The sequence below is a fragment of the Aethalodelphis obliquidens genome, unplaced genomic scaffold (assembly GCF_003676395.1).
Source record: "Aethalodelphis obliquidens isolate GAN/ISIS:26980383/991018 unplaced genomic scaffold, ASM367639v1 scaffold32, whole genome shotgun sequence".
NCBI lineage: Eukaryota > Metazoa > Chordata > Mammalia > Artiodactyla > Delphinidae > Aethalodelphis > Aethalodelphis obliquidens.
This window is the reverse complement of record NW_020837976.1, coordinates 9,592,851-9,607,803: the sequence shown is the minus strand read 5'-3', so window position 1 is coordinate 9,607,803 and position 14,953 is coordinate 9,592,851. Positions and strand designations below refer to the sequence as shown.

At 40.0% G+C, this 14,953-nt stretch overlaps 1 protein-coding gene across 7 annotated transcripts in view; it reads right to left on the bottom strand.

Annotated features, from left to right (window-relative positions):
* DSG2 (desmoglein 2) overlaps nucleotides 1-14,953 on the bottom strand; it is a 63,213-nt gene that overhangs the window by 25,073 nt on the left and 23,187 nt on the right. For all 7 annotated transcript variants that reach the window (XM_027127672.1, XM_027127675.1, XM_027127674.1 and 4 more), the window contains 2 exons: nucleotides 5,010-5,045; nucleotides 2,496-2,630 (listed from right to left, as the gene is read on the bottom strand). In XM_027127672.1, the coding sequence (XP_026983473.1) occupies nucleotides 2,496-2,630; nucleotides 5,010-5,045 (171 nt within the window). The remainder of the gene's footprint in view (nucleotides 1-2,495; nucleotides 2,631-5,009; nucleotides 5,046-14,953) is intronic.

Sequence of the window (14,953 nt, the reverse complement as noted above, 5' to 3'; positions counted from 1 at the left end):
ATGACTCAGATATCTCATCAAACCAAACCAAACCAAACCGAAAAGCTTAACTCCTTATATACATACCATTATGTAAAACCGTAATTAAACATTTAGATTTTAGAAGGCTTCTATGAAAACAACATGCTGTTGGAAAAAGGAAAGTGTTGTCTTCTGTTCTGTAGCTGCTCTTTCTTTTAAGGAGCTCATCATATATAATGTTTATAAGATGGGAAAGATGAAGGTACAACTTGCATATGAACAACTATTCATTCACACAAATGTTTACTGAACACCTACTGGATGTTGGCACTGCTCAGGGCACTAAGCCCTTGCCCTGGGGGAGCTTACACTCTACTGAGGGAACCAGACAACAAGCAAGCAATTTATGACCTAATGTCCTGGAGGCGAATGAGCTAGAAACTGAGCAGAACGAGTGAGGGGACTGAGACCGGTGAGGCCGGGAAGGGAATTCTTTCAGGAGGTAACTCTTGGCTAGAGGCTTGATGCTGTGAGATACTGCAAATATCTGTGGGGAGGAGGTTCTAGGCAGAGGCAACAGCAAGTGCTAAGGGTGGGAGGCTGGAATGGCTTGTGTCAACTTAGGGAGGTGGCAGAGTGGGGGCTGGGGGCTGACAGGAGCTAAGGTCAGAGAGGAGGTCAAGGCCAATGAATCCCAAGAGCTCTTGTAGGCCGAGGAGAGGAGTTTACTCCTTCCACTGCAGTGGGCAGCTGTTGAAAGGGTCTCACCAAGGGGATGCTTTGATTTGTCTTTTCAAAAGATCACTCTGGGGCTTCCCTGTTGGAGCAGTGGTTAAGAATCAACCTGCCAATGCAGGGGACCCGGGTTCGAGCCCTGGTCTGGGAAGATCCCACATGCCATGGAGCAACTAAGCCCGTGCGCCACAACTACTGAGCCTGCAATCTAGAGCCCGTGAGCTGCAACTACTGAACCCATGTGCCACAACTACTGAGCCTGTGAGCCTAGAGCCCGTGCTCCGCAACAAGGGAAGCCACTGCAATGAGAAGCCCGCACACCACAAGGAAGAGCAGCCCCCGCTCACAACAACTAGAGAAAGCCCGCGTGCAGCAACGAAGACCCAATGCAGCCAAAAATAAATAAAGAAAATAAATAAATTTATAAAAAAACCAAACCAAAACAAAAAACCCCCAAAAGATCACTCTGGCCGCTTTCTGGAGAATGGACTGTGGTGGGGGGAGGCAGAGGCAAGAGTGAAGGCAGGGAGATGAAGTTGGGGCGCTTTTGGTAGCACAGGTCAGAGCTGACAATGACTCGGGCAAGGAGGGTGGCAGTGGGGAGAAGTGGACAGATCTGGAATACATTTTTGGCATAGAACTGACAGTACTTGCTGCATTTTTGAAATATTGGATAGAATTATAGTGCTGTTTACTGAAATGGGTAAAACTTATGGAGAACAGCTTTTGGGAAAAATCAGGGGTTCAGACTTGCACATGATAAGTCTGAGATACATATTAATAGAATTACCATAAAATTTATCCAAAAAAATGGGCATTTTGAGAGTGAAAGGGGAGTTATTAATGATTAGGCTAGGACAATGGCTACAAACTCAGACTGTTTCAGGCAGGATGTGTGGTCGGTCACCCTACCACCTATTAGATATCAGTTCTTTTCATTCTGAAAACTACTTTCATGTGTAGGGTGGCAGAATACACAACTCTGGTATAAGAATTATTTCAAGCCGAAAGCAATTGAGAAGAATCAGATACAAGAAAGCTCTCTGCCCTCCCCCTATTTGCCTAAGAGCAGGACATAAAGTTGTAAAGGTGCCTTTCCCCCACTCTCTAAGAGGAAGGACAAAGGTTAACCACAGGAGTTAGATCCTTATCAGCCTGGAGACAGGACCAGAGGAATCCACAAAACAAACCTGACTAACTAGATTTTTCTATTATTAGTTGCTCATATATCTGCCTTCCCACAGTTTGCTGCTCCTGGAGATTCAAGGTCCTTTTCGTCTCGTCACTTCTCTAAAAATTTATTGTTCTTTTGCTAAGTAGCTATATAAACCCAAATCCTAACCAAACCTTTAAGTTACTCACCTCTGGGTGCTACATGCGCGACAGACATGTTACTAAGCTTGTTTGTTTTTCTCTTGTTAATCTGTTTTTTTGTCAGTCCAACTTCCAGGGCTACAGACAGAGAAACTAGGAGGGTGGTAGGAAAAAGAACATTGCCCCGCCCCCAACACGTGATACTATCTCCTTTTGAGCATTGTAACACTCTGTTAAACAAAGATTCAACTAGCGCCAGATTCAACTCTTAGTTGAATCAAAGCCCAACAATATATATATATATGTTCACCAATAATGCTGCATCTTCCAGAATGGGAAAGAGGCCCTTCCAGGTGATATGTGGAATATTAAAACCTCAGTAAGTACATCATATAATTTTCCTAAAATTTTAAAGTGAACATGAAAGTCCTCAGACCACACTTTAGCAATACGCATGCATTACCCTGTTCCCCTTGAGAAGGTACCTTGGCAATCGGATTCTTCCTGGACAGATCCTCTCCTTCCCGAAGAGCCACAGGGGCAGTAATCCAAGCGCGCTTTTGCCTCACTGAGTGAGTATGTTTAGGAAGCAGCTTATTTTCATTTCTTGAGTGTAAGGCCTAAAACAACAAAATAATGCCCCCAAATGATTAAGTACCCTAAGACATTAGTATGGCATCCTGAAATTTACTAAAAGTTGAAAAGGGGCTGTGCAAATTTAACGGTATAAATTTCATATTTTTTTAACAGGCTTCATTTTCAAAGAGGAAATATATACACTCTGGCAAACACTATATACCTGAAGAGCTTGTTTCCAAACCAGCAAAGCAGTTTTTTATCGGTCAGAAGAGATCTCCCAGAGTGAAGAGTTAAAAAGGTGAGAGTAATTGAGTGATCTTACAAATGGGCAAATTAAAATTAACGTACCAAATCATGAGTTTTCTTCTTACTGACTGAAAATGAAGTTTTATTTTTCTGTGGTGCCTTATAATATAAAAATGAATTACTAATGTTTTAAGACTACATGTCAGTAACCTGTTGATGTCAATTTAACTAAAACTAGTGCAAGTGTCAGTTAATGGATTTATTGTTTTAAGAATGACGTTAAAGGATTAAATCACCCAACTTTAGTTTATCAAAAACTTTAGGTAGAAAACTATTCTATAAATTTTCAGTTGTGCTTTAATAGATGAATATATATTTTATCCAAGGAAAATTTTAATACAGCTGACCTAGTATTTTAAGATCAGAAATGATTTTTACACTAGGTTTACAGTTTTACTCATTTTGTTGCTGTATATAACATGTATTTTATTTCAAAATATTTACACTGGTTATCATTAGGTCACTGATTTTTTTCTTTGTTTATAGTGGAAAAATTCTTCTATAATTGAAAAAATTAAATTATGTATCAAAACATTAAAATAACATTAAAGTTTATAATGTAAAACATCCTCCTACTTTTTCCACTCATACTTTGGAGCATTCACTGTTAACAGCTTGATAAATATCTTTTTTTTTTTGATAAATATCTTTTATGATCTTTTCTTATGACCATACATCTGCACATGTAAAAAGGTCTCTTTTTCTATAAAAATGGAATTATACTGTACATCTCATTGTGGCCCTTGATTTTTTTTTTAAGGGTGATTCATTATTTATTTAATTTTATTTTTGGCTGCATTGGGTCTTCGTTGCTGCGCTTGGGCTTTCTCTAGTTGTGGCGAGTGGGGGCTACTCTTGGTTGCAGTGCGCAGGCTTCTCATTGTGTGGCTTCTCTTGTTGTGGAGCACGGGCTCTAGGAGTGCAGGCTTCAGTAGTTGTGGCACGCAGGCTCAGGAGTTGTGGCTCACAGGCTCTAGAGCGCAGGCTTAGTTTGTGGCACACGGGCTTAGTTGTTCCGCAGCATGTGGGATCTTCCCAGAGCAGGTCTCGAACCCGTGTCCGCTGCATTGGCAGGTGGATTCTTAACCACTGCGCCACCAGGGAAGTCCTGCCCCTTGATTCTTCATTCAGTACCTCATCGTGGACATTCTTCCATGTACCATAAATTGTTTTACCATTCTCTCATTGATGGACACTTAGATTGTCAAAATACGCTGCACAGACACGCCTGGATAGAAGTTCCTGTGCGTGTGTTTGAGTGGGAATGGCTGAGTCTGAGGTGATAGGGATAGAGTAGAATAATCAAGTAGTTAGCTCAGAAATCCCACTAGGGGAATGTAGATAGAGAGAGAACTTTAGGGGACTTTGGGAGACCCCAGTACGTTAATGATCATTCAAGAAAGCAATGGAAAAATCCTGAAACAAGCTTGCTTGCCTCAAAGCAGAGCAAGTCACTTAGCATCAAAGCCTGATCGGCTCGCTTAGCAATAAAACCATGCAAAACAGAAGCACGAGACATGCCCCCAAACAATCAAACACTAGTGGAAAATAAGGCCTACAACCTGCCCAGTGACGTCAGCAAGGTAATGACCCCTAGGACATGCTCTCTGCACACAAAAAACAGTAATTTATGGAAAGGTGACATTTCAAAGTGAAAGACCCTCGTTGTACTGAGACCTGAAATAATTTTTCCATAGTGCCATGACGGTCCTGGATGCACCATACAGGGTCAAAAACTCCCCCGCCCAGCATGTAGGAGGAGTTAATGATTGAAGACTCAAAGAATGAAAAAGAAGGTGGTCTTCTCCCCCTCCCTCCTCTTCCTTTGAAAAAGTAGCCCACTAAGTACTTGGAGAAGTACAATGCTTGCCTGCTCCCTTGGAAGCCTCACAAGTGTCCTAGTCTAATAAATCACTTCTAACTTATCACTTTGCCTCTCTCTGAATTCTTTCTGCACTGAGACATAAAGGACTGGAGCTCCCTGGAGCCCCCTGAAACGCTACCTAGCAGTTTCAGCAGGAGTGTGTGTTTTCAATCTGGGAAAGGCACAACTGTCTTCCATAAAATTAAGCCCCTGAGTCCAAAAGACAGGAATAATCCCCTCGGTTCCTTACCTCTAAATGGAGTCCATTTCCAAAGTTAAAGCAGATCTGGAAAATAAAATTATTTGTTGTTTAATACGATTTATCACTCAATTCAGCTTAAGTACTTTGTTAATGAATAACCTAGCAATTAGGATATTATAGACATTAAAAAAGGGGGGGTATTTAACCACTACTATCTGTCTTTGCCAAAAGGAAACAAATTTTAATTTTCCCCTTTGCTTCCCACCATGACCAGGGCCAGAGAGAGGAATCCATATTCTTTGATATGCATACTCCCTCCCCCAGGAAGCTCAGAACACAACTCATATCTGAAAAACAAAGACACAAACTCTCCTTTTGAAATCTTAGCCACTCTCTGGTCCTTCCCTCCTTACCCTGTGGTTTTCACCTCATGTTCTCAGGGACCCACTTACCTTTCCTCAAGGCCTTTAGTGGGAGATGGAGCCCCCCTCCCCCTCCCCCGCTAACTCCCATCATGCCCCATGTTCGGGTCACACATGACTGCCCATATTCAGACTTCATTCCTCAGCTTCCTCGGGCCTACCAGCTCTTTTCTTTGGTTCTTATCAAGCACTCTGGACTTATACTGCACAACATTCTACAGAACTAAATAGTTATGTTTACTCTAAATCTGCACAACAAACCCCCTTCCTGCCTTTTGACTTTTGCAGCACTCTGTTTATAGTCCATTAATCTCCTCTTGGCTTCCCTCTTCTCTCGGTTTAATCTGAACCAGCACTTCTAACAGCGTAGCCACATGTGGCTATTTACACTGAAATTAATTGAGATTGATAAATTTGCTCAATTGCCACAAGAGGCAAGTGGCTTAAGAACACTTCCACCATTGCCAGCCTTTCCAAAGATATTGCCAATGACTCAGGGATCCTCAATCTCTTGATCTTCTAATATTCCTGCCTCACTTTTTCCCCCAACTCTGTAAGCCTAACTATGATTCTTTTTGACCCTGTACTGACATTGCTAGAGAGGGCCAGAGAGATTGAATGGACCCGCCACACATCCATGCTCCCTCCACAGGGGTGATGTTTGTTTCTAGGGTGACTATGTATGTTTCCGTTTGCCCAGGCAAGTCCTGTTGTGCAGGCATTCCATCTGTCAGCACCCCTTTCATTCTCAAAAGTGTGCTCACTCAGACCATAAATTATACAACGGCCTTATCTTTGCTTCTTGTATTGCATCCCTATCATACCATCCCAAACTTCCAGGCAATACCCCAATCACATTGACCACACTTCTGAACCCACTCTTAGTGATCCCACATTTTATTTGACTGAGATTGTATCTTCCATCACCCTCTCCTTCCCTTCTTTCTCCAAGGAAGAGGTGTCCTGATGCCTTTCCAAGGTTAACCATCATCTGTGTGCTTTATTTTCAACTTTTCCACTTATTCTCCCACATTTATCTTCTCAAGAAACTTGTTCCTTTCACTAATCTTTTATCTTCATTTGCTGCTGGCTCATCAAACATGTTTATTTCCTTCCCATTGGTCGGTCAAACAAAGTTAGATCTTCCCCATCTTAAAATCACACAAACAAACCTCTTCCTTGTTTCTGTTAACATTTAATCTACTGCTCCATATCCTTCTTCTACTACAATTCCAACCTGAAATAGTTGTCTATATTTATTGCCTTTACTTCCTCACCTGCTATTTATGTATTAATTCTTTGTAATCTGTCTTAAGTTTGGATTTTTCTCAGTCTTGTCTGCCCTTTTTCATGTGCATCTCAGGTCACACGGATCCATGAAGCCTTGGTTGGTAAATCATGGAAAGCAGGGCTTTCTCTACAATTTTTCAGTCTCTTTTGCTTACTCACATCCCTTTGAAGGCTTCTTGCAGGGTCTGTTCTACACATGGATCTTTCACCTTCCTTTCTTTCCTCTACCTCGTAGCACGTGTTCTTGTTTCCACCCTTGCAAAGAGATACTTAAGGACAGTGGATGTTCAGCCTCTAATATGAGTTTCTCTGGGGCAGATGAACCACCATGGCTAATTTTCTATTTTATGGTCAGATATATTGTTTCTTCCTTATCCTCTATTACTAGTTTACCAGCTAGCAATGGCCAGAGATATCTCCAACCAAAGTCATGCTCCCCAAATTTATGTACTTTCAGAGGTGCCATGGTATAAAAAAACAAGTGAAAGCAATGCTGAATGGATCAGTCCTCTCTGCATGTTTCTCTGGTGGGTATTTTTGAAGGGAAAGACTAGGGACTAGATCCAGGATTCCTCATTGTCACATCATCAGGGGACATTCTTAAAAAGTGATATATTTCTTGCCCAGCCTCCTAACTACTGGTTTCTTTTCTCTGTATGGGCCACACTGAGGAGTTGGCTGGATAAAATATTTACCACTTTTATTCTTCCCTAGAATCTTATTGGGCCTAGCAAAGGTGTGATATTAAATGTGTTATTTTAAGTAAATGTTATCATTCTGACCAAGTATCATGTGCCCCAGGATGTAAGCAAAAGGGGCCAATTTAGAGTCTTCTAGTCAAACATAAACCCTTTATAAGACTATCTTCATTTTTCATTGGAATGTACTTTTTAGATGTGACTTGTTAAGAAAACTACATGACTATAAACAGTGCTTCTTAAGTTTTAATGTGTATTTGTTCACTGGGGATCTTGTTATTGATAAAATGAAGATTTCAATTCAGTATGCCTGGAGTTCAGCTTTGTACTCTGTATTTCTAACTGGCTCTCAGATGATGCCAAGGCTGCAGGTTCTTGGACCACACTTTAAGTAGCAAAGTTGTAGAACTGTGATATGCAATATCATTTGTTTGTTGAGGGATACAGACAACAAAGTCCACCTATTCATCATTATCTCGGTAGTTAACACAAGAAACTTTGTCACTCTTGATTGCTAATATCTTGAAAGCAGAGGATCTTCTATTTCATGAATTTACTTACTTTTAACCTTTAAAAACTTTTAAATTGCAGTTATAGTCAGCCCTCCATATCTGCAAACGCGGAACCCGCGGATGCAGAACCCACAGATACGGAGTAAGACGCGCCTCGCCATTTTATATAAGGGACTTGAGAATCCACGTATTTTGGTTTCTGGGGAGTGGGGGAGTCCTGTAATCAACCCCCGGCGATTACGGAGGGATGACTGTATATACAAAAGTAGAGTAAACAGTACAATGAGCATCCACATAGCCTGCACCCAGTTTCAACAACTGCGTAGCACACACTTTTTTTTTTCTTTGCCCCATTGCTTCTGAAGGGGTTTTATCCCATTTACATTTTACTATTGTTAATGCTTTAGTTATAGCAGCATTTGATTTTTGAGAATTTCCCTAAACTTTTTTTTTAATGGAAGTACATTTGACATACAGTATTTGTTTCAGCACACACTTCTTTTTAAATAAATTTTTAATTCAGGGATATATTTAGATTTACACAAATATTGTACAGAGGGTACCAAGAGTGCCTTTACTCATTTCCCACTAAAGCTAACATTTTATTTTTATTTACTTTTTTATTTAAAAAAATTTTTAATTAATTAATTTATGGCTGCGTTGGGTCTTCGTTGCTGTGTGCAGGCTTTCTCTAGTCGTGGCAAATGGGGTGTACTCTTCGTTGCGGTGCACAGGCTTCTCATTGTGGTGACTTCTCTCGCTGCAGAGCACAGGCTCTAGGCGCGCGGGCTTCAGTAGTTGTAGCACGCAGGCTCAGTAGTTGTGGCTTGTGGGCTCTAGAGCACAGAGTCAGTAGTTGTGGTGCACAGGCTTAGTTGCTCTGCGGCATGTGGGATCTTCCCAGACCAGGGCTCGAACCTGTGTCCGCTGCATTGGCAGGTGGACTCTTAACCACTGCGCCACCAGGGAAGTCCCTAAAGCTAACATTTTAAATAACTGTGGTACATTTGTCAAAACTAAGATATCAAAATTGGTATATTTAGATAATGTGCAGTTAACTAAATTACTACACTTTATTCAGATGTTACTGTTGTACTAATGTCCTTTCTCTGTTCCAGGATCCAATCTAGGATCCCACATTGTATGAAGCAGTCATGTTTCCTTAATTTCCTCTGGTCTGTGACCATTTCCCAGGCTTTCCTTGTTTATGACCTTGACAGTTTTGAGGAGTACTGGCCAATTATCCTGCAGACTGTCCTCTCATTTGGATTTATCTGTTGTTTTTCTTATGTTTAGAAACGGGTGATGTGCTTTTGTAAAGAACACCACAGAGTGGTGGTGAGGTGGCCTTTTACTCACAGCATATCAGGGGTACATGATACTCACCTGACAATATTTGTTAAAGTAGCCTTTGTAGGTTTCTCCACTGTAAAGTTGCTGTTTTTCCCTTTACCTGCTGTATTCTTTAGAAATGTATCATTAAGTCTAGCTCACCCTTGGAGTAGGGATGCCAGGAGGAGAGAGGTTAAGCTCCACTTCCGGGAGCGGGGGCATCTCTATATATTATTTGGAATTCTTTAGTAAGAAAGATTTGTCTGTTCTTCCCTCATTTATTTGTTTATTAATTCAATCATTTTTTATCAGCTTGGATTCATGCATATTGATTTTATTCTGTGGGTTATAATCCAATACTATTTAATTTATTTTACTGTTTAAATAGTTCCAGCTTTGGCCGTTGAAAGATCTTTATGGTTAGATTCTGTGTCCCTTTGACATGTCCCCATGTTTTGTTTTCTGAGCTCTTTCTTACTGTCTAGTATTACAAGATGCTCCAGGCTCATCTTGTATTTTCCCTGTCCTGGCTTTAGAATCAACCATTTCATCAAGGAGCCCTGATTTCTAATACTGAATGGTATTTAGAAGCCAAGATCTGGGTGTGTAGGTGTAGCACACACATTATAAAATTGTTTCCAGTCTCCTCAGCCGCTTTAAAGGGGAGGGAATAAAGATAGAGCTTTTCTTATTAACTTTGTTGTTACCAGAGGCTGTGTTTTAATTATTTTTCAGTAGCAAAAGGTTCATCTAAACTTAATTAACTCCCAAAGGTCCCATCTTCAAACACTATCCCATATGAATTTTCGGGGGACACAAACATGCAGTCTGTAACAACGTGTAAGGGAATTTGGCCAATGAGATATCAGGAGAATCTGGAAAAAGATACTTTTCTCTCATAAGAAGAAAAACATATTCATAGCCTCTCTTTTTACCTGCTTCTGGAGACTGCTGAGCAAGGATGTGACATTTGGAATCGCAATGGCCATCTGTGACCATGAGTAGAAAGCTAATAAAATGGCAGAGAAGACAAACTGAAACCATAACATCTTTGAGTTACGAAACTGGTCAAATCTGGGGCCACCCCATCTCCTGACCATTTGTTATGCGATATTAAACATTCCTTTTAATTAACCTTTTAGTTGGGTTTTGGTGCTTACATTTGAAAGCAGCCTAACGTGTACCATTGTTCAGTTATTATACAAATTAAAAGAAATAATACATAAACGTATTTATTGCAATGACTGGCACATAGCAGGCACTCAGTGAATACAGTTATGATGGTATTTCCTCATTTCTAAGACTTGCATTTTCCTCAGCTTAAAATTTCTGAAATCTGGATTTATCCATGCCTTCAATTTCCCAAGCTCCTGCGATGTTCCTGTCCTCTTGGATTCTTACATGTTGGGGAGACAGACAAAAGTAGGGTGTGATAAAAGTTGTAAAGAAAATTAAAGCAGGGCCAAAGTAGTAGAGAGATTTAAGACTGTGGGGAGGCTCTCAAAAGAGGTTACACCTGCATAGAGACGGGAATGGGGTGAGGGAGCAAGCCAGGTAGAGCCCTGCAAAAGGAATAGCCAGACCAGGAGGTGGGAATGAGAGCGCTGTGGTCAAGGTGGTGGTGGTAGAGGGGAGGGATCCAGTGAAGACGGTGTCAGGGTGCCGCTTATGTTTCTTGATCTCGTTGCTGGTTACACAGTATGTTCGGTTTGTGAAAATTCAGTAATTCAGTACACTTCACTAAAAAGTTACCAAAATTGATGTGCACCTTAAAGCTGAGGGTTTTTGGCATCTGCCTAATAGTCCTGCTGTTTCCATTTTACAGCATCTATTGCAATAGCCTGTTTTCACAGACACTTAATAAAGACATGATAGACTGAAATATTTGCTCCACATTCATGGTACAAACAACCCAAGAGAGTTGTACCAACATTTTGTCAGTTGTGGAGCTGTTTGTTTATTTGACTAAGGAAATAGTTGAGATCTTAACTACTCCTTCCTAAAGTAAATGATTTGGATGTTTCTTTAGGAATGTGTATCTCACAGCACACATTCTTAATTTAGGACAGTAGTTCTCAGTTGGGGGAGATTTTTGCACACAAATTCCCCCACCCCTTTCCTGTGACATCCTGTGGTCACCTGGGATATTTGGTAAAGTGTGGAGACATTTTTGCTTATCAAACCAGACTGCGTGTGTTGGGGGCGGGGGGAAGCAAGTGCTACTGGCATGTACTGGGTAGAGACCAGAGAAGCTGCTCAACATCCTACAATGCACAGGACAGCCCCTCCCCCAACAAAGCATTATCTGGCTCTAAATGCAAAGAGCCAAGGTTAAGAAACCCTAACTCAGACCATGTTTCTCTGATTGCAAGTTACTGTAATAACTAGGGCCCGAAGGTCATGCAAGTTCTGGAGGACCATGGATTTATGTAAATTTCCAAACTGGTAGCATATTGCAGACAATATAAATGGAGTAATTGACACACTCTGTCTTCTGTCCTCCATTCCCACTCCTTCCCACTTCCCTTTGAACATTTTCAGTTCTGTAAGTTTGAGTGACGTCCTGTGGGGATGTTGTAAAAGGATTTCAAGCACTGGAAGGACGTCTGGACAAGGTGACCATTATGGTTTCTCCTAACTATGAAATCTGTCATTCTTTTTTCTCACAAGGAACTTAGTGATAGAAAAATATCATGTGTGACACGCCTTTAAGACTGAAGAAGAAACGTAAGTTTCTAGTCTCTGTAGTCAAAGAAGTAGTATTTTTAGATGAACCAGAAAAATCCTTCAAAACCTTTCCCAATTTACTGAAGTTCAGAAAAAATTTAAAAATTTTCTACCGTTAGATCCCATGCATCCTGTAAAAACTGGCCTTTTTGGTAACTGGAAAGAAAAAAATTTTTTTTTTTTTTGGCAGAGCCATGAGGGAAGGTCAAATATCACTGAAAAAAATACAATCAATCAATGACTCTTTGTTCCCAAGGTCAGCACCTTTAGAAAAGACATCCAACTCTGAAGTCACCTCGATGAGTTTAACAAACAGAATCCTGGAGGACTTACAAGTCAGTGATGACAGTTCTTCCTGGCTAATAGGCTGTCGGCCGGAAGTAGAGGATTTTGAAGCTTTCTTTTGTGATTCTATGAGTCCAAGGTTAGGTGACCCCTGAAACTTTAATATCTCAGACCAATCGATAACTTACTGAAGATGAGACGTAGAGGGGTACAAAGTAGTTTAAAATATTGTTTTAACTTTGAGGCATTATAATGGCTTATTGTTTCCATTCAGCCAGAAAGAACTTTAGCCTACTTTAGCAGGGCGGTCAACGGATGATCTTCGGTACCCAAATAGAGGTGACCTAACACTTGCCCGCTGCTGCTCTTCAACCTCATGCCCACCCCCGACAATCACAGAAAAGCCTGTTACTTCCCTTTCCTACCCACCCTTCCAACAACGCAGAATGTTTTCAAATTCTGTTTCTCCATTTCACTGTACAGAATGCAGAATCAGAAATTGCTCTTAAGGTCCCTGGCTTACACCCAACCCATTCTTAAAGCGTTTCCAGATTTGGCTAAAATAATTTAAAGGAAACAAAACGAGATAAAATAAAGGTCATGGATGCCACTTGTTTATTTCCTCTGATTACATATCCTGAATTTTCTAATTGTATAGACAGAACTGGTCCTCAGTAGACTCTGTATCCACAAGAAGGTCTGATAAACCTGATGTTAGACTTATGTTAGAATTTCACCTATCATACTATTTTCCTCTGGTCTTTTTTTTTGAAGGAGGAGAGGTGGTCTATAAAATTTCTTATTTTATGGCTAAATATTATACCATATTTAGAAATTCCCAACTTAAAAAAATCCAACTTACAAATGACCCACACATAAGTACGATTCCTAGGGCAGCCTCACTCAACAGCTAGTTTAAACATACGTTTGTTTTCATGGCTGCTGTTTAAAAAAACTCAACCACCAAGAAAAGCAATATTTTGAACTTTAATTTTTCAACTCTGAATTTGAATTTTAGATAGGAAAATTATATACTTTAAGCCTGACAAAAATTCTATAATTGATCATAAATTCTATAAATTGATCATAATCTTTTGCCTGCTCTTTAGATGTTTGGGCTAATCTTAATGTAATAAATATGATTTGGGGTGAGTCATATTGACGTTAACTTTCAAGGGGGAGATATTTTCCTTGGAAACATTTATTGGTGCCAAGAATTTTAAAATGCTTGAGTTAGCAATGCTGTGCTACACTTGAGTTGTTAGAGCACGTTGTGAACTGTCCTTTCAAGTTGCCTTTTGTGTAGTCATGGACAGCTCCTATTTTTAACTTGGCATAGACAAATAGAAGACCCAAAAAAGTCAACATTATTTTATTTAGTCAATTTCCTTGGCCCCTAAAACATTAAAAAAAAAATCAGAGTTGCTAATAAATAGCTAAAAGTAGGCTTTTTCATATTTAATCTTCTTTTTCAATTCCCAATTATTTTCTAATAGGGATGTTAATAAACAGTGGTTCTCAAACTTGAGTGGCACGTGAATCATCTTGTTGAAACACAAGACTTCTGAGTTTCTGATTCAGTAGGGCTGGGGTGGGGTATAAAAATCTGTATTTCTAACAAGTTTCCGGGTAATGCTGATGCTGCTGGTCCTGAGACCCCACTTTTGAAAACAATTGTGTAAAATCACAGAGTAGCAAAGGAAAGGGAAGGAGAGCCTGCATAACTCATAGACTGGAGAATTAGCCCTTAATTACAGAGATGTGTGAAACGATACATTCCAAATAAGGAAATTCAGCAACTGAGTTATTCCCATCGCAAGAAGATTTTCCACTTTACAAGTAGTAATCAACTACAATAAAATTGCTTTAAACAGTGTTCATACCTCTTCTTCTAGCTGAAGATTTACTGATCCTGAGCATTTATCATTTTTGAAATACTTTACCATTTTATTGGTGTTTTCTATAATTGCTACAAATGCTTTTGGAATCAGGCAAAATACAAGCAAATCTGTAAAATACATCTTTTCAGATACATCTACATAATACATAATTTCTTAAACAAAAATGATGGGCTGTTTCCACCCTTTTGCTGCAATATATTTCTGAAAATTACACTAAAAAATAGAATGAAGAAAACCAGATTTCTTCCCCCGCCCCCGCAAGAAGCTTAAGAAGACCAAGAACTTCAAATTGTCCTTTTTCATCACTAGATGGCACTATCCTGTCACTAAGTCAAACTGCAGGAACTACCAGAAACTGACCAACAATTGACTCCAAGGTCCAAAGTGGAAAACAGGCATTTTCAATTGGCTTCAAATAAGTGGACTGGCAAAACTGAACAGTGAGAAATCAATGGTTTTAGAAAGTTGTTTAGAATACTTCTGCAGGACTGTGCAATTAGGCAAATTTCAATTTACATTTCTTCTTTTTTTTTCCTTTCTAGGATGATTCTATCTTGTAATGAAACTGAACCAATTATCTAGTTCCAGAAGTTCAGGCCTTACGTATGACTAACTATAGAAAACTGCTTGTAAAGGAGGTCACAGTGATGCCTTTGGATTGACAGAGAGGCATTTGGTGTCGGGGGACTTGGGTTCTACTCAGATTCATCCATTAATAACATTCAGTAAATCCAGTTACTGGCACACACTGGGTACTCAAAAAATGTCAAATTAGTTTCCCTACATTCTCCTTTCCCCCACTGTAGGCTTCATGATAGTGGGACA